General features: G+C 48.8%; 1 protein-coding gene across 1 annotated transcript in view; it reads right to left on the reverse strand.

Moving 5' to 3' along the window:
- cubn (cubilin (intrinsic factor-cobalamin receptor)) overlaps nt 1-20,090 on the reverse strand; it is a 59,727-nt gene that overhangs the window by 18,936 nt on the left and 20,701 nt on the right. The window contains exons 23-44 of the mRNA XM_060045054.1: nt 19,484-19,670; nt 17,337-17,497; nt 16,627-16,814; nt 16,011-16,167; nt 13,976-14,163; nt 11,635-11,794; nt 11,342-11,523; nt 10,530-10,698; nt 9,875-10,056; nt 9,416-9,572; nt 8,940-9,056; nt 8,631-8,744; nt 8,136-8,264; nt 7,603-7,735; nt 6,834-7,039; nt 6,343-6,524; nt 5,474-5,666; nt 4,595-4,792; nt 3,708-3,854; nt 2,799-2,989; nt 1,860-2,028; nt 1,228-1,402 (exon numbers count right to left, since the gene is read on the reverse strand). Coding sequence (XP_059901037.1) covers nt 1,228-1,402; nt 1,860-2,028; nt 2,799-2,989; nt 3,708-3,854; nt 4,595-4,792; nt 5,474-5,666; nt 6,343-6,524; nt 6,834-7,039; nt 7,603-7,735; nt 8,136-8,264; nt 8,631-8,744; nt 8,940-9,056; nt 9,416-9,572; nt 9,875-10,056; nt 10,530-10,698; nt 11,342-11,523; nt 11,635-11,794; nt 13,976-14,163; nt 16,011-16,167; nt 16,627-16,814; nt 17,337-17,497; nt 19,484-19,670 — 3,685 coding nt within the window. The remainder of the gene's footprint in view (nt 1-1,227; nt 1,403-1,859; nt 2,029-2,798; nt 2,990-3,707; nt 3,855-4,594; nt 4,793-5,473; nt 5,667-6,342; nt 6,525-6,833; nt 7,040-7,602; nt 7,736-8,135; nt 8,265-8,630; nt 8,745-8,939; nt 9,057-9,415; nt 9,573-9,874; nt 10,057-10,529; nt 10,699-11,341; nt 11,524-11,634; nt 11,795-13,975; nt 14,164-16,010; nt 16,168-16,626; nt 16,815-17,336; nt 17,498-19,483; nt 19,671-20,090) is intronic.

Here is a 20,090-nt window from a genome sequence, read left to right on the forward strand (position 1 = left end):
GGTTGTTGGTCTCCCGGTGCGAGATGAATAAGAGCGTGACAAGAAGAACAACAAAGTCGGGGAGAATAAATACGTTCTTCGGTTTTTTGGACGAAGAATTTGAAAAAACAATATCTAACTCAAACCCTTCTATTGGAATTTCCTCCCTCACTCCTTTACCCACTAAGCCCATGCAACTGAAATGGTATCACTCTCTCTGAAGTCCCGCCCTCTCTCTCACCACACACATTGAAGGTACCCGGGTCCAGGCCTTCCATCAAGGGTTGACAATGCATGGGAACGAGTTCATCTGAATCTAGGTAAGCCTCAGTGCAGTCAACTTCACAAATATGCGTTGTCTAGAGAAACCTTTTCGGCCCTTTTCCCCGAAAATGTCGAATAGTTTGCGTTTGTGTTACACTCATCTTGTGTTAAGAATCAGACATTTAATAAAAAGCAGTTCATACAGACCTTGTTTTAGGTATATCTGGATTCGCTAAACATAATAAAATAAAATTCTGCATGAAAGTGGAGGTGGATATGGACTCACAACTCACAACGCATAAACATCTGAGATCAACTCTAACTAGTGGTTGAGAGCCCCTCATAACAACATGGTCTCACAGGAATCCGTGAAATGACTACGGTCGGACGCTTAACTCGAAATCCGTGGCCATATCACGGAAACACGCTGATATCCGTGTGTGAGCCACGGAATAACAGTGTCATTTACTTGCATTGGAGCAAATTCCGTGGCCACATCACGGACAATTGAAGTGATTCCGTCAGACCACCACGGATTTTGAGTTAAGCCCCCGCTGTGGTCAAATGTGGCACACACAGATTGAAACGGGAGCACACACACAGATTGAAACGGGAATCTGTGTGTGTGCCACAGAATATCATTGTCATTTACTTGCATTGGAGCAACTTCCGTGGACACAACAAGAACAATTTAAGTGCTTCAGTGAGACCACCCCGGGTTTTGAGTTAAGCCCCCGTGGTCGACTCGCTCGTTGAAACGGGGATCCGTGTGTGAGCCACGGAACATCAGCGTCATTAACTTGCACTGGAGTGAATTCCGTGGCCACATCACGGAAATCGGCGTGTTTCCGTGATGTGTCCACGGATTTCGAGTTATTTGTCCGTAGTCATTTCACGGATTCCTGTGAGACCAGGTTGCTCATAACGGTAGCTATAGGTCTACAGTCAGGCCTCCGGCAACGCGTCACACCCAACGGCCCTTACCTGGTCGTGGGCTCGATGTAGAAGTCCTCCTCAAAGTCGATCCTGACCGACTCCCCGTTGGGCACGGCGATGACCCAGACGCAGTCCGAGTTCTTGGGGTAGCTCTGGGGGTAGTTGGGTGAGGTGATGTAGCCTGGAGGGTCATTATCGCCCAGCTCGATGTACCCACCGCAAGCTACGCCCCCCCCAAACAGAGAGATAGGACAGAGAGTGAGGGGACAGCAGACTGAATCACTTGTTTCATTTGATGGACATTTTGTGTACATCTGTCACTATTTTCCCTATATCTATAGCCTTTATTGCCTTAGTGTATTTTCAAACTCATATTTTGACATATTTTATTCATATTCCCTATTTCTTTGTATGAATATTTACATCTTGCAGTAGAGCACCTGTGACGATGGTCATAACCCTGGGAAAATTAAGAATCCAAACCATGGGAGGTGACCAACAACCTGCATTAACAGTGTTTCACTCATCCCATTGGCCAACAAGAAGTATCATATCGATAGATAAAACAGATTGAGCAATAACTGCTTCAGAAATTGGAATTTGAGAATCAGATTAAAGAATAAATCCCTTCCTGTCTCCAAGGCCCAGTAAACAAAATTCCCAGGCGTTCCCTTGGTTACCCAGGCTGTGGGCCTCGAAGGTCAGCTTGAAGCCGCTGCCCTCGTTGGAGGCGTCCGAGACGAAGCGGACGTGCAGGTCGCTGTCGGAGGTCTGCACCACCGCGGGGGGGCTGGTGCCGCACAGGCGACCCCCCAGGGACGGAGCGGTGGCATCTGGCCCGTTCCTCAGCTGGGAGAGTGTGTGTGTGTGTGTGTGTGTGTGTGTGTGTGTGTGTGTGTGTGTGTGTGTGTGTGTGTGTGTGTGTGTGTGTGTGTGTGTGTGTGTGTGTGTGCGTGCGTGCGTGGTGCGGGGGGAGGGAGGAGGAATAGGAGGAGGAGGAAGAGGGTAATTGAAGAGAGCAGGGATAACATGGGTGGGGGGAGGGGGTGGAGGAGAACAGATGGGAGGGGTTGTGATCCCATTTAAACCACAGGAGGATGGATGGGGCCGGATTAGGGCGGTGGAGGGGAGGAGCAACGGGTTGAGGAAGAGGATGAAGAGGAGAGGAAAGAGGTGGAGGGTGGGGAGGTCGACGGAGCAAAGGGGACGGGGGGGGAGAAAAGAGAAGATTGAGATGAAAGGGTTTTGGGGGGGGGGGGGAGGACGGTCAAGAGACACACATCAAGGGAAGGATGATGAAAGGCATCGTGGGGTGGGGTACGGGTGGGGGTTGAGGAATAGAGGGGGGAGACAAGAGAAGAGGTATTTCATGTCAATCAATCAACACTCAAGAGTTGTAATGGAATCCATAAAAGCGAAAGCGATAACGTCGCACAGCTGGTTGACCACGTCACGAAACATTACGCGCATAACATTTATTCTTCTAAACGGAAACGGCGGATACAGTCGTCCCTCGTCTCGGACACAGACAGTGACAGGTTAATATGAAGCCTCATCCCGCGAACCAACAGAGTTACGCCAGCGGCGGGTGTGACCCCGAGTCCCGGGGCGGGCCGTACCTCCACATAGTCTCCGTCGCTGCACTGGTTGCTGTAGCCCTCCACCTGGAAGGGCGTCTGGAAGTTGACGGAGATACGGAAGCCCGGAGGGACCATGACGTGCCAGCTGCAGTCCAGGCCCGGCAGGTAGTTCTGGGGGTAGCGGGGGCTGCTGAGGACCCCTCTGTTGGCGTGCAGGAGACCCCCGCAACCTGGCCACAGAATGAAGAAACTAAACATTTGTACATGTGTAAGAAAATGTGTCTTTTTCCCCCCCCCCAAAAAATTTCCTCTGAGCAGCATTCAAAACAGACGGTTACTGGCAGTGTGTTTCTAAGAATATTGTCAGTTTAGAGCTGGTCTTTACCACAAAAGTTACTTTCCCTTGTGAAAAATGTTAATATTGTATATATTTATGATGATTTCAATGATTTTAATGGGTCTTTGTGTAATATAAATGTTTTTTATCTTTTACAAACCTTTTGCATGTCGTTTCAATTGGAAAATATAAACATTATTTATGCACACTGCAGCAAAGAGATCTACGAGGGTATTGACTCACACCAGCTGTTGTTAACCTGAACCTGCCTGAGGCCTGATCCTTCCTGTCATCAGAGATGGGAGCCAACCACTACCAACCCCCCAGGGATTGTTAACGGGGAGAGGCAAACATACACATCCCAATAGTGTGGATCAATTTATATACCGTTTCGTTCAGCTGATCTTCAACCCTCATTAACCCTTTACTTTGTCTTTCAGAATAGTCCATTGTCCTCTGAATACAGGGGGCCGGTCAAAAGCAATGATCAATACAGTTTGGTCAGAATATTCTCCTGTTGGCTTTTGAAGCATGTAATCTAATCGTCTTCCTTATAGGGTCTCTCTCTCTCTCTCTCTCTCTCTCTCTCTCTCTCTCTCTCTCTCTCTGACCTCTGGTGTAAGAGGCGTTGAAGCCCCGCCCGCTGAGGCTGCCGTCGGAGGTGAAGCGGATGAACATGGAGTCCCCCGTGGAGTGGAGGGGTCCGGGGAGCTCCCGGCCACACAGATTGGCCAGCAGTGGAGACAGGTTGCTCTCACCTGGAGTCAAGGGCAGAGGCCAAGACGGCACACGTGCACTATAAATAGGTGTTTGTGTGTTTGCGTGTGTTTGCGTGTGTTTGCGTGTGTGTGTGTGTGTGCGTGTGTGTGTGTGTGTGTGTGTGTGTGTGTCGGGTGCACGTGTGCACAGAGAACACACTCAACCACAAACACACACATTCTGAAACAATTCCCTTTGGGAATCAATACAAAATAATACCATAGCAGGTGAGATATTGCACTTCTCTGAAATGGCCTTGCAGTGGCCCTTTATACGCCGCGGGGAATGGACACATACCAAGGTGCCTTTGTAATGTAGACATCTGTGCAGTTTTCTATAAGCGTAACAGCAGTACATACAGTAAGAAGGGGACACAGTCACAGAGTCACCCAGTCACACCGTCACAGAGACACCCAGTCACTGAGACACAGAGTCACCCAGTCACTGAGACACAGAGTCACCCAGTCACTGAGACACAGAGTCACACCGTCACAGAGACACCCAGTCACCCCCTCACAGAGTCACCAAGTCACACAGTCACCCAGTCACCCAGTCACACCCTCACAGAGTCACCAAGTCACACAGTCACACTTTCATGGAGTTACACCGTCACACCATCAAACTCACACCATCAAAATATCACACCATCAAATTCACCCTGTCACTCCGCCACACTATCACACTATCCCGGTGACACCCTAATAATAATAATAATAATTGCAATGGCCCCGCCCCTCACCGTCCCGGATGACGAGGCTGTCGAAGTAGCAGCTGGGGTAGTCCTCCATGTCGAGGGACAGCAGGTTGAGCTCCACGGTGGAGGCGGGCGAGCGGATCACCCAGGTGCACTCCAGGCCGGGGGCGTAGTCGCCGGGCCACCCGGGGGAGAACAGGAACCGCGGGGCGTCCTCCGGCATCAGGGCGCCCCCGCACGCACCTAGAAGGGTCGGCATGACGACGGCACGCAGCAAGAAGAAACACATAAGAGAGAGAGAGAGAGAGAGAGAGAGAGAGAGAGAGAGAGAGAGAGAGAGAGACAGGGAGAGAGAGAGGGGGAGAGAGAGAGAGAGAGGGAGAGAGGGAGGGGGAGAGAGAGCGAGAGGGGGGGAGAGAGAGAGAGAGAGAGAGAGAGAGAGAGAGAGAGAGAGAGAAGAGAGAGAGAGAGAGAGAGAGAGAGAGAGAGAGAGAGAGAGAGGGAGGGGAGGAGAGAGGGAGGGGGGGGAGAGAGAGAGAGAGAGGAGAGGAGAGGGGAGGGGGAGAGAGAGGGAGAGGGAGGGGGGAGAGAGAGAGAGAGATTAGAAGGGACAGGATAGTGTAGTTGAGGTAGGGTTTGATTCCCGAGGCTTAGATCACAATGCCTAAACCTAACCTCTACTTGCTCCTGAAAATGACATTTTTATGTCTTTAATTCATTTTCTTTTGATAATAATGCTAAATGACAATGTACTATTTGTGTTATCCCTTATTTGTTGCATTCTGTACACAGAAATATTCATTCACAAAAACATATGATCAGAAAATCTTCATCCACCCATCCATCCATCCATCCACCCATCCATCCGTCCATCATACCATCATAATCCTCACAACCCGACGGGCCTACGCGGCGACCTCTGACCTGGTGCGATGGTGGGCAGGGGTCCAGAGCCCTGCACGGCCGTCCACTCCACCAGGAAGCCTTTGCCCCCGGCGAGCACGTCGGACTGGAACTCCAGGGTCACGGTGCTGCCCGAGCTGCGCAGGGGAGTGGGGGGTACCAGGCCACAGAACGTACCCATGGGGTAGCTGTGCACGTTGGGCCCGTCAAATACCTGGGGGGGGGGGGGGGGGGGGGGGGTGTACCGGTACATCAAGTGTAAGTGGAGTGTGCCAGCAAGTTTTTATGTTTTATTTCTATCATGTGGTTTAAGTCTGTAGTATGAAACACATTGGAACGGTGGCCTCTGCCGACCTTTTTTCGAAGTGATGAAAGTGGTTTAAAATAGGGTGGATTAGTGAGTAAATTAGCTATGAGAAACAGCTGCGAGCCCATTGAGATACGGAGCCGAAGTGCTGTCGTAGCTGCATCTGTTTTCCTGTGAACGTGATGAGCTCCAAAAGGTAATCAGGCACATGTGCTGTGTGATGTCGTCCGTTTTCAGGCTTGTGTGTTTGAGTGCACGCACGGATATGTGCAACTAACGACTAACGAGGCTGCTTTGCGCTAGAGTGTGCTGTATCTCCTATTGCTCAGACACACTGGTTGTTCTGACACTCACCGGCCATTTTAACCCATTAAATTCCGTAATTATGAACGACCAGAGGAAGCTTGAGTGAGAATAACAGTTTTGGTGATTAAACCACCGTAGCCTTCTCTCTGATGGCTTCAATAAAGACATTTGTTACATTTATAATTGGACTAAACGACCGCTTTTTAGAGGTTTTATATTGGTAACGGATGCTTAAGTGAAACCAAATAAGAGAGTTACGATGGAATGAATCATTTACCTTGAGGTTGTCATAGTAGCAGTTGTACAGGTCCTCAATGTCTAGGTCTAGGAAATGGATCTGGACGTAGCTGTCTCCGTCCACGGTGACCGTCCAGCGGTAGTCTGCGTTGTTGGGGTACGTGCGCGGGTACAGCGGAGAGGCGATCTGGCCCGACTCCCCTGTCAGCTCGTTACCATACACTGGAGGAAGACGGTCAGGGACAATGTTAGAAACACTGCACCGCAGAAACATCTTCCTTATGATTCGGGCTTCATGGCATGTATTTATATATTCACCCTCAATGTTGAAACCACTGAGCAAACCCAAACTCTTACATTTCAAATACAGCCATCTCTGGTGACACCGGAGGGAAGTTCAGTTCAATCAAATTAATGCAATCTACCGGGAATGGATATTGAAACCAGAATGACCAAATTAACCGGTGTCCTGGTCTTGTTGCTGCTGTTGTTTTTTAAGTTTTTATATTGTTTGCCACTCAAAACACTCACAGTGGGCGAAACTGGCTTGGAAGCCGGCGCCGCTGCCCGATGCGTCTGAGCGGAAGCGTATCCACAGGATGTGGCCGGTAACCGAGGTGTAGTTGGAGGGGAGGCTGTCTCCACACAAGCGGCTGACCAGCGGGCCGGTGGAGCTGCCCTCCCTGATCTCCAAAACGTCATTGTTACAGTTGAAGCTCGTCTCCAGCCCGAACATACTGAGGGAAAACCAGTGGAACGATGGACCATGAGGGAGGATCTACACCGTTTGTGTTTTCAAGTTATTTAAATAAAGTAACATTTAATGGATTACAACCTCTAGAGGGCAGCAAGTGTGCTCCATGGCAATTTTTGAAATTGAGTTGCAATCTACACTATCCACTGAGTTGTACTCTATAGCTACTTTCTCACATTGTAGTATAGTTAAATAAGATGAAAATAAAGTTACTTTGTTATTATTCATGACTTGGTTTTGAGAAATTTTTATTTGGGAAATGATGGCTTATCCAATATGATCCAGCTATTTAAACTTTCTTTTATCAAGGCCTTCCTTGTAAACCCGCCACCCCCGACACAAATTGTCGGTCAACTGGAAAATCCTTCGCCTACTCTCACATTTCTTTATCGTCCTCCGGGGGCAAGGGGATTCATGGCTCCAGGATTGCAATCTTAGTTCCAATCTTACGTTTTATGACCCAATGTTTCATGAATGTCATTGAACACATATGCCCCAACACAAACAACAGAAAAACGCACTACAAATGTATTTTTGGCCACTGACATGAAGGAGAGCTGGAGGCGATTGCCCGGGGAGCTCCTGAGCGTCCAGACACACTCCAGGTTGGCTGGGTAGGCGTCGGGGTAGTTGGGGCTGTTGAAGGCCCCGCTTTCCATGTACAGATCCCCTCCGCAGCCTTAGAGGAAGCACGCGGTCAGTACGAGGAGTGGAGGGGAGGAGGCGTTGGAAACAAGGAGTCGTAGTACATCTGATTGTGATGTTTAGTTTGAACAGCGCAGGATGCCCCCGGAACTCACAAGTACGTTTGAGTTTGTCTGTGTGTGTGTGTGTGTGTGTGTGTGTGTGTAGGGGTGTGTAGGGGTGTGTATGTGTTTGCCTGTATGTGTGTCTGTGGTTCTATGGGTCTGTGTGTGTCTGTGTGTGTGTTTGTTTGTAGGGGTGTGTGTTTGTGTGTGTCCTTGTCTGTGAGAGGGTGTGTCCATGTGTGTGTGTGCGTTGTAGGGGTGTGTCTGTGTGTGTGTTTGTTGGGGTGTGTGTGTGTGTGTGTGTGTGTGTGTGTGTGTGTGCGTTCCTACCTGAGGTGGAGGCAGTGTAGGTGGCTCTGAAGCCCTTCTTAGAGACGGAGTGGTCGGACACGAAGTTGACCACCAGGGCGTTGCTGAACGATGTCACGGGGTGAGGAAGCTCGGAGCCGCAGTAGCGTCCTGGGGAGAGCGGGGGCGGTTCAGACGCACTTGACGCAGGACTCTGATTGGTTCCCTGCTGATAGTCACAGCCGACACTACATCCAGAATACTGGTGACTGTATCAGGCTGGTTTGTTCATATCAGTCTGATGTTCATTAGCGTGCTGTTGTTCATCGGGAAGTATACAAGATATCATGAGTAATACACAGGTGCAGTTTTGCATCCGTAATGTGCACTTGGGTTTTTTGGTCACACACTGGGATTTAATTGCAACTTTTGTATTTTGCATGCGGACACGTGCACTTTGACACATGCAAGTGCACGTGTGCCGTACACACACAGACACAGACACACACACACACACACACACACACACACAGGTACCTATGGAAGGGGCCTCGTAGTTGTTTCCATCCAAGACCTCTACTGCATCATGGGAGCAGTTGGAGTTCACCCTCTCCAAGTCCAAGTCGGTAAATGACAAGGTCACATGGTTGACTGCAATGTAGAGATACAGCAGAACACACACACACACACACACACACACACACACACACACACACACACACACACACACACACACACACACACACACACACACAGTGTTATTAGTATTATCCAATTATTCAAACACGCAGCAGTCTGTAACTAAGGAGGGAGGGGGAGTGCTACAGTTTTAACAAGGTCATTTACAAGGCTCCTGTGCTGTGATGATCCAGCTGCAGTTCAGATCTGGGGCGTAGTTGCTAGGATACCGTGGGGAGGAAATGGCACCTCCCGAGTCATCAGCGACGAGGTTTCCGCCACAGGCTGTAATGGATGGGGTGAAGGGTTAATGATCACATCAACCCATCACCAAGACATCAGGGGCTAATGAGGGACAACACACAGCTGACACCAAGGAATGTTTACTGCATTAATGTCTGCCTGGGTGGCTATGAGGCTACATCGATCGGTTTGGAAACCAAAATAACCTTGAACACCAGAAAAGAAACTCGATTAACTTGAGTGTGTGAATTGATAAAGTTATGCTCTGCAAAAGCTGTGTCACGTCCCTTCACAAACATGTATCGAATATTACATTGATTTGAAGACTCCCGCTGATATGTCACTTAAATGAGTGGCACACTGAAGAAGTAAAACGCAGGCGGTACAGGCGAGCCACATACCTTCTATGAACTGGGCCCTGAAGCCTCGATGGTTGAGGCTAGCGTCCGACCTGAAGCGCACGTAAATAACGTTCTGGGTGGAGATGATGGCGGCGGGACGCACGCTGCCACACACACGGCCCAGCTGGGGGGCCAGCACGCTGGGGCCGTCGTGAATCTGGAAAAATAAAGAATAGGTGGGAATACTAAGAGGAGAGGATCTCCCACGAGGGGACATGACTTTTTTCTTTTGCAATTGTGAACCATGAAGAAAGCCACGCAGGGACATTTAGGAGGGCAAAGAATTATGCCGTTTTGTAAAACAACATTCAGTAACAATCTTGAGGCCTTGAACAACTTATTTCCTTCGCAACACATTTTTAACCAATGCTTTCCCCCAGACCTTTTTCCAGTATCCCAGCCTTCCGGACTTGCTTGACGGACCAAAACAACATAGATATGCCTCAGGTAGTTACTTACAGACACATAGTCGTTTTGGCAGTCAGGGTAGTCCTCCACATCCAGGTCGGTGAAGTTGAAGAGCACCCGGTGGGTGGGGTCCACGCTGATGACCCAGGAGCAGTCCACGCTGTTGGGGTAGTTGGCGGGGTAGGCGGGGGAGTGGATCTCCCCGTACGGCGCCGTCACCGGACCCCCACATCCTGGCGGTTACATGGGAGACGAGAGGACAAGAAGAGCGTCACCAGATACACAACGTTGTGGTATAATAACCGAGCTGTTTTGACTTCAGGTGACGATGGCAAATTAGGGTTACACTTTCCGTTAACGTGTAATTATTATTACTGTAATGTACTGTACTGTGTAATAATCAATTTAACAACACGTTACAACCTGAATATGCAATAGGGTGTTTGAACAGAATATATCTGCACAGTGGGGTCAGGGGTTTATGCCAGGAATAGACGAAAAACGTGTTCCACACTAGAGGAGGTTTAGGCTGTACCGTAACGTTATAACATATTAAGGTGAAGCTGCAACATGTCGTGATTTGGCTTAGTCCACACGTAATAACACTGTCACAAGAATGCTGTAATGTTAAGTTTGACAGAAGTTAAGAGTTTGGATTTCGTTTCCTACATTGAGTTCCCTAACGTCCTAAAGACGTAAGTCCTACCTCCGTTCGATTCCACCCAGCTGGCGTTGAAGCCCCGCCCACTGACATAGGCGTCGGTCTTGAAGCGCACGGTGATGGTGTTCCCGGTGCTGGACACCTGCATGGGGCTGGTGGTGGTGGAGCACAGCTGGGCCAGCCGTGGTGCGGTCGGGTCTGGGCCTCCAAACACCTGGCAGAGAGGGAGGCGGTCACGACGATGATGGGTGTGGTTTGACTTAATGTCACCATGGATCCCATTGGTGTGATCACCATGGATCCCATTGGTGTGATCACCATGGATCCATTGGTGTGATCACCATGGATCCATTGGTGTGATCACCATGGATCCATTGGTGTGATCACCATGGATCCCATTGGTGTGATCACCATGGATCCATTGGTGTGATCACCATGGATCCCATTGGTGTGATCACCATGGATCCATTGGTGTGATCACCATGGATCCCATTGGTGTGATCACCATGGATCCATTGGTGTGATCACCATGGATCCCATTGGTGTGATCACCATGGATCCCATTGGTGTGATCACCATGGATCCATGGTGTGATCACCATGGGATACATTGGTATGTACTATATAAACTATATATTTTAGTTACTATATAACTGTATAACAATGGGATGATTACAACAATAATATGTAAGGTATTTCGATGTAGAGCAAAAGGATGTGACCCCATAATCTAATTCATCTAAAAGTTGTAATGTTTTGTTGTTGCCTTGTGTTATGTTGTGTGATGCAACATTTGTGCAGGTTTCTCTCTTGCAAAATACGTTTGATAAATTCAATGACAAAAAAAAGATCATGCACCTCAAGCACATCGTAGTTGCAGTCTGGGTGGTACTCCACGTCAAACTCGTGGATGTTGATGGTGATGCTTCTGCCGGTTGCCACGGTGATATGCCAGATACACAGGCTGTTTTCTGGGTACCATTTGGGGTAACCCGGGCTGTTGAAGGAGCCAGAGGGGCCATAGAGCTCCCCACCACAGCCTGTGGGGGGAGGTAGAGAGGCAGAGGGGCAGGAGGTTTTGCAAAATGATCTGTTTTTTACAAGAACATTCATAAAATACTAACACACACGTGTGTGTGTGCTTCACCTACCGTACTGATGCCATATCATCTGGAAGCCCGAACCGAATAAGCTGGTGTCCGACTGGAAGACCATGGTGAGGTAGGGGCTGGTGGTGGCGTTGGTGGGGGGTGGTGTAGACCCGCAGAACGTGCCGATCAGAGGGGCCTGAGCATCGGGGCCGTTGTACAGCTGGCGAGGGGGGGGGGGGGGGGGGGGGGGGATCACACTTTTGCTTAAACACATATCTATGTGTAAAACAAGTCTCAAGCTTTTGTTGAGGAAGTGACACACATCTCAGTTCCTGATCGCATAATAATACGCTTTGGTGACGTGCTTTGACTGCTGAGTACTAGTGGCCCTCTTCATGAAACCCCGAACTAACTTGTTCAAATTCAGTGCAATGATGCAGAAGACGAGGGGGCGAGGCATTTTAAAGTTTAATAAAGGCCATGGTCTCCTCTGCCTTGTATTTTAAATGGTGGCTTTGCAATAAGCAGGAGAGAACCCTGTGGCTTTATTGATTGGGTTGCTTCAGCAACCCCATCTGATAAAGCCTGAGCAGCTCTCCTGACAGAAATAAATACACAGGCTTTATGGTGCAGATGCCCTGCTGGGAAACGCCATCAAAGACGGGAACATAAGCTTGCTTCTAAAGATACGCACACACACACACACACACACACACACAAAATGTAAAGCCATCACATAGTCAGATCTGCTAGTCTCTCACTTTCTCTCTTTTTACAGATTACTTTTATGTGAAACCAGAGTTGGTTTTTTCTTTCTCCTTTCACTTTGGCTCTGTGCTATCTTGATAATGCTGCAAGGATTGCAATGATTGCTATTGGCTACCCTTCACAGAATAACATTTGAACTGCTCTGTGTCTCTTAAAGAGAGACCTGGTTTAAAGAATGCTATGAAAAACCGGAGAGAATGGGCAGTGTGGAATGTTAGATTGGGGCACAGGGATGAGATCAGCCTAGCTGAACAGCCACCCACACACACACACACACACACACACACTCAGAAACACACACACACACACACACACACACACACACACACACACACACTCAGAAACACACACACACACACACACACACATCCCCGCCCAGCCCCCCTCTTACATAGACACATGCTCCCACAAATCAAGTCTATTTTTCATTGAAGCCCAATGATGTCATCCTGTGTTAGCCGGGTAGCCATGGTGACAGAGAGAGGCGGTGGGGCAGAGGAAAAACATGCAGTCGTTCTATTTTCCTCCCTTTCTTCCAAAAGCCTTTCATGGCAGCAGTGGAGGAGGCCCTCGCCAAACACAGAGCTGGGGTTATGGGAGCTCTGTCCTGGAGTTTGTTTTATGGTAAACCCCTGGCTAACACTTTACAATACGGGTGAATTAAATAACCATACATTAACATTCGTTTTCCAATGGTGTCCCTGTTAACTATGGCATTGATTTATAACTTCGTTATAGGGTTAGGGTAAGTTGTTTAGGGTTAACCCTAACCCACTTATCGGAACCATAACCCATGCCCCTCTGCTAATGTTATATCATAATGCATACTACTGCATTAACCAATTTTAATTAATGGTTACGCACAGGACATTAGAATAACACTTTAACTGAACTGTGCAGGATATGATAAGCTGATGGTCACTTACACAGGAAGTCAATCATTGATGGATTTTTGAAACAGGAGTTTGTATTTAGTGAGGTCAAGGAACATTGACATTAATATTAGGGTTGAGCGATAATGTTTGTGATTTTTGAGATTGGCAAAAACAGGTCATCATCATTTGTCTTGATCAGTTTGATCTGGTCTGATTGGACTCGTGATGAACAGAGATTGAAGTTAGTTTGCCTGAGCTGAGTTAAACTAAACTCAGAGCTTCACTCTTGCGCTATCAGCAGCAGGAAGGGGACGTTGATTGCGCTAACTTCCTGCGTTCATTTGTCAACACGTCATTATTCCTTTAGTATCTAACCTGTTGTGTGTGGGTGTGTGTGCGTGTGGGTGTCTCTCTCTGTGTGTGTGTGTGTGTGTGTGTGTGTGTGTGTGTGTGTGTGTGTGTGTGTGTGTGTGTGTGTGTCTATAGAGAAAACGATTTGATCAATTGATTATGATGTGTGAATGCATTGAGCAAGGCATAAATCACCACAAAATAGTGCATCGCATAATGCAAGAGGGAAATTCAAACACCAATAGCTGATATGCCAGTTCAATGCCATGCATACATTTATATTTTTCTGGGCAACAGCTCCAGTGATAGAACAACCCATGTAGGAAATTAAAGGGAAGGTGGTTACTGTCGCATTCAGCCTTCTGCAGTGCTTTGTGCCCTTTTTGCGTCAGTGTGCCCGCTCTTACCTTGACGTGGTCGTGCATGCAGTTGGTGCTCCGCTCCAGGTGGAAGGCGGTGAAGGTGTAGCTGACGGTGTTCCCCGCCCAGGCCTGGACGGTCCAGCTGCACCGAGAGCTGGCTGGGTATGCGTTGGGGTAGTTGAGAGACTCGATGACGCCGCGACGCTGGCCGGAGATCTGCACTCCCTGGCAGTCTGTCGGGGAAACCACGGACACAGATGGCCTGACAAAGTTGTGATTGACACCATCGACTTGGACAGACTAATGAGGACAAATCTGATGACTGAAATCAAAATCTTATTCTAAATTTCAAAATGAAGCGGAACCCTAACAATGGAAGCTCAGAGACCGCACCATCAGCAAGGGAAACACTGTTTACTGCAATCGCTCTTCCTAACGATGATTCCTGATACAGCCAGATAATGACACTTAAGTAGATAATAAGAGATTGGTGCTGTCCCTATCAGTGGTTACTCTTCAATAGTGGAACCCTCAGTGGGTTGAAGTCACCTGCTTCTCATTATCATGCTCAATAAGCTGCCAAATGTGTCACACGACACATTTGGTTGCAACACTTGCAAGTAAAAACCTAAATCCTGTTTCAAAGGTAGTTGTTGGAGACCGGTATAGTACACAGAATATACATGGTGGACCATTCAATTGGCTGGGTTCAAACGTAGGCCCAGCCCTGGTGGATGGAACGAGGCTAGGAGGCTTGTTAAGACATCACAGGAACATAAAGGTCTGACCCAACCATTCAGACAGAACAGACTTTATTAGAAAGACTGCTGCTCACAGACAGCCTGCATGCGCACACGCACACACACACACACACACACACACACACACACACACACACACACACACACACACACACACACACACCCAGCCAAATTGGCATTGAGCAATGGGATGGAAGGACAAAGCAAGAAACAATTTGGCTGCCTGCAGCTTGCAGGAGCTTTTCACCCCCAGGATAAGCATTATGGGAATGCCAAATGATGTTGGAGAGAGACACGCACTCATGCACGCACACACATTCACCCGCCGCCATACCGACTATATATATCAATCTATCTATCTCAATGTCATGTGTTTTCTGCCTTGTCATCAAGGTGTCAGGTGTCCCGGTTTACTCTTGTGTATGTTCTGTGTTTCCCCCTGCGTCTCGGACTGGTGGACACCGTCTCTCCTGGTGCACTCGGTGTCTGTACTGTGTTTCCCTCTGCATCTCTCGCTGGTGAACTCAGTCCCTCCAGAGGAAGCCTTCCCACAAGACTAGCACAATGCCCCCCTGGCACCACCCTCCTCTCCCTAATAACGATGTAAGAGAAAACACTCCCATGGACCACAGTAAGATCCTCCGTCAAGCTTCTGTTTGTTTGGCCTTTGTGTCATCGTATGCCTTTATATACCTTTATTGAGACTTTTGCAAATAGATTTAGATTTGCTCACGACGGTTGAAGCTAGGGAGGCAATTTATTGTATAAGACCTTTTTGATCATATTATTAAAAATTCTCTTTTACGTTTGCGACAGCAAGCAATAAACCGACAACCTAATTCATCAAATGCGGTATCTGGCTGTGGCAGGCCAGTAATAAGCCAGATGATAAATCAGACCAGATTTGACAGTCTGTCTGTCTACCTACCTAACCGGCTACCTGCGTGCACGTACTACGCATGACGGGAGTCTTCCACGCGGCTAGGCAGACCTATTGCTAAAGATAGCCAGCTCGTCCAGACTTTTTGGGTAGTGGCTATGGAGGGAGGCCTTAAAGGGGTTGTGGGATGTCTTTGGTTGGCTACTGCCGATTTTGCCTACGAGGACCAGGCAATACGGCATGATACATACACAGAGGGAAATAAATATCCAATAAAAAAAACCACATTTATAAAGTTTCACAAAAACACACAACAAACAAATGTGAATCCCCTTCAACAGGGCTGGGCTCCTGTACCTGACCGGCTCCTCACGGGTCCCCCCGGGAGAGCCGTCCGCATTGGGGGACCAACGGTGTGTGTGTGGCTGCTACGACTCACCGCCGGTGTAGGAGGCCAGGAAGCCGCCGGCGCTGATCATGTGGTCGGTGCGCAGCTTGACGTACAGCTCGCTGCCGGAGGAGTTGAGGGGCGCGGGCAGCGCGTGGCCGCACAGCACGGCCAGCTTGGGAGCGGCGCTGCTGCTCCCGTCGTACACCTGCAGCGGGACACGTCGGGGAAGAACCATGATGGGCACCTGAGCGTTAAGTGTTGAGATCAAAGGGTACAGGGGGGGGGGGGGGGGGTTGTTGGACAATCCCAGAGCAAGGCTTTGAAGAACACAGCATTAAAGCCAGGATCCGTCTCCTCCAATAGTGCTTTGCTCTTGAGTCATTTATCCAACGACTTGACGATGAATACAGGTGGCAGGGTTAGGGCATCTGGTCTCCAGGCGGACTCTGTCATAATTGGGGTTTGAACTCAGTACCTTTTAGTCAGGCATTTCCACAAGTGACTTAATTGATTTAACTGTTATCTCCTGCATTTCATTACAGTCAAATGATAATTGTCTCTCAAACATAAGATGCAAACTAAATAAATATAAGTTCCACTGCGCTTCGCCAAAGAGTCCTGAGAGCGAGTGGACCCGGGGCTGCGGTACTGCTGCAGAACTCACCGCCAGGTAGTCGCGCCTACACCCCATGTGGGTGCTGGCCTCCAGGTGGAAGTCTGAGAAGGAGAGCCGGAGCAGGTTGCCCTGGTTCGTCTTGATGCGCCAGTAGCACTCTGCGTTGGGGTGGTAGGGCAGGGGGTAGTTGGGCGAGGTGAAGGACCCCGTCCATGTCAACAAATTCCCTCCGCAGCCTTTTTCAAAAGACAACGGCAAACAAAGAGGAAAAAAAATCATAAATATTTAAGACCCGTTCTAGTCGTTCTTGGCATCATGGAGGCCAAAGGTTGCTGCCAAATCGGGAATTAAATCAAAGGATACCCTTGTTAAAAGAGGGTTTGACTTTAGGGTTTTGGTGTAGGATCGATTTGAAATGTTTTCATCCACTCACTCACAGTACCGCATGCACACACACCCACAGCTATATGCATGCACACACATGCATACACACACACCCAGATCCACAATTATACACACGCACACACACACACACACACACACACACACACACACACACACACACACACACACACACACACACACACACACACACACACACACACACACACACACACACACACACACACACACAGAGAGAGAGAGAGACAGACACATACACCATGCACACAAACACATACAAACACACACACATGGACACATACAAACACACACACACACGCACACACACACACACGCACACACACACACATGCCCACCAGTCTGTGTGCCGTCCCAGTGAGCGGTGAAACCCGGGCTCGTGGTGGTCACGTCCGACCGGAACTTGAGCCAGAGGCGGTTGCTATGGGATACCAGCACCGGGGGCCTCTGACTGCCGCAGAACCTCCCGATGATGGGGGACGTCTCGTAGCCCCCGTCCCTGCAGCGAGGAGCGGCGCAGTGCGAGATGAGTGCGAGGGAATCAGCAGTGCAGAGTCAGCATGACTCAACGAATACACCAAAGCTCAAGGTGGGCTGGCCGGGCAGGTTGGGGTCGGGGGGTTTGAACTCCTCCACAATGATTCTTTAACACCCTGCCTGATGACCTGAAGGCCGCAGAGAGAGAGTGTTGATATTTTCAAGGGCAAACTCAAAACCTACCACTTTTAGTCAGGCTTTTAATTAAACAACTTATTCATCCATTTATTATTTATTTTCACAAAGTCATCGCCTTGGGTATGGATTGGTGGGAGGTGGAGAGGGGGGGGGGAGGGGTCGTATTAAGCACTTTGTGTTACATTTGCTTGTTTGAAAAGCTATACAAATAAAGTTTGATTGATTCAACTTTTGTCTTTATGCCCGTGCCAACCGAATTGTTGAAACATATGGTTGCATATATTCAGAGAAAATGCGCTGAGAGATGCATTTGATAGTACATAATTATGCAAACAGAGTGGTTGACCGCAGCGCCCCGCTCAACGACCCGCAACCACAAAAACATTATTAGGTGCTTGCGCGTTCTCAAGGGCGTGGACTTTATCGATAGGAAACGATACGTCCAGATCAATGTAAGTCTATGTTCTGTAGAATATTACATGGTCTCCCTGAGAGGACAACTATGCCTATGGCTGAAATTAGCTTCTGTACTGCACAAATTATCATACTTATATATTTGTCAGAAAGGGCTCTGCCCGCTGTTGCTCTACCTTAATGATCGCTTTGACCAATTTATATGCGTTCAAATATGTACGTATTACAATTACAATTAGGGCATTTAGCAGACGCTTTTATCCAAAGCGACTTACATCGGTTAATACACACATTGACACACCGACGGCAGAGTCAACCATGCAAGACGACAGTCTTGCATGGTTGCGACACCTTTCAGTTACAAGACAACTGCTCTACCTCCTGAGCTAAGCCGACCCTCGGTAGTGCTTACAACAGGAATATTTGTAGTCCAGAGAGCAGTAGTAGGCACATGCAGTAGTACAAAAAACATGGTGGTTGGGGAGTCGGAGGGAGGTTCTAGCATGTAAAGCTATCAACATGGGAATCTTAATGAGCAGCCATGGGCATTATCGCCATGTAAAGACCCTGTTTTTCTATCTGATTGATGCGATTGGAATATTGACAAAGTCTCACCGGATGTGTTGACTGATTACTGAAACGTGGTCGCCCATCGACAGATGGGTGTGGCCCAGATGACGCAGGTCGGTGGATGAAGGCGCGTGGGCGGCAGCCAATCAGCAGAAGGCCACTCCCACACTCCCTCCACCCCCCCCCCCCTGCCTCGATCTCTGAACTGCCTCACCCGTACACTAGGTCTCTCCGTCTCTGCAGTCCTCACCACCGCCTCCCAGACCAGACTGCGCCCCTGGGATGGGGCCCTCGCCAGCCGCCACCATCCATTAAGAGGATACAAACCCCTCGCAGCCTTTAAGCCTGTCCTCGGAACACTTTGTTCCTCAGCGCAGTACTTTATCTGTGTGGCCCCAGCGGGAGAGGCTAACGGCTGCCTTAATGGTCTGAGATATTGACCTGGAACAGAACGCTGAGTTTCAAATGAACCTGGATCAGTTCTGCGTTGTCACGGTTTTGAGGATTGACGGTGTTATTCTGTAATGTTTGTGTTTGCTTGTTGTTATCATAGGTACGGGAAGACGAGCTGCTCGTCAAGGCCATCAGTTAATGGGGTTATTCATGATAAAAAATCTAATAAACTTGATGAGTGAATTAATAAACCACTTCAGACACGTCGGTACTCAATAGCTCCCCATTTGCGTTTCGTGCTCTGTGCTCCTTCTTAGTGTCTGTGTCGGTTTCCTGTCCATCGACCTCCTTCCCTCTACAGTGTCCCTGAGGGACATCACGAGGGATTTCGAAGGCCACGTATAACTGTTGTTATTACGATCAAACTCCTGACCTGATCTCCACGTAGTCGTAGTTACAGGTGGCGCTGTACTCCAGCTGAAAGTCGGTGAAGTTGAGCTTGATCTGCATGTTGACCCCCACCACGATCTTGTACACACACTCCCGCTTGTTGGGGTAGTTGCTGGGGTAGTTGGGCGAACTCAATGTCCCCGTTGGGGAGGTGAAGGTCTCGCCACAGTCTAAAGCAGGGATCAATAGATGATGAGGAAAGAAAATAAAGACACACAGATATATGAGATGGGAGGAGAGGAAAGAAGAGGAGCAGAGAAGAGAGAGGAGCAGCATTGGGGAAAGGTTACGTTGAGGACACTGGCTTGGCTATGGTGTGCCCGCGTTGGTCTTTGCGCAAGAGGAAAACAATGTGGTGCTTCCCATGAGACGGCGTATTTATCAGCACCGTTTAGAAAAGGTCCCAAGCCTCAGTGAACCTGGGAACGCGTGAGGTTGCCTGGGGTAACCCAGAGCCCATGGGCACACCCATTGGGTGAGACTGTCTGTTGGGTAAGGAAATGAAATGTTCTTATCTGGATTCATACATCACTATGAATCCAGAAAATAATGAATAAATGATGAGCAATGAGTCTGAATCCACATCTCCA

Source organism: Gadus macrocephalus, chromosome 23 (assembly GCF_031168955.1).
Source record: "Gadus macrocephalus chromosome 23, ASM3116895v1".
NCBI lineage: Eukaryota > Metazoa > Chordata > Actinopteri > Gadiformes > Gadidae > Gadus > Gadus macrocephalus.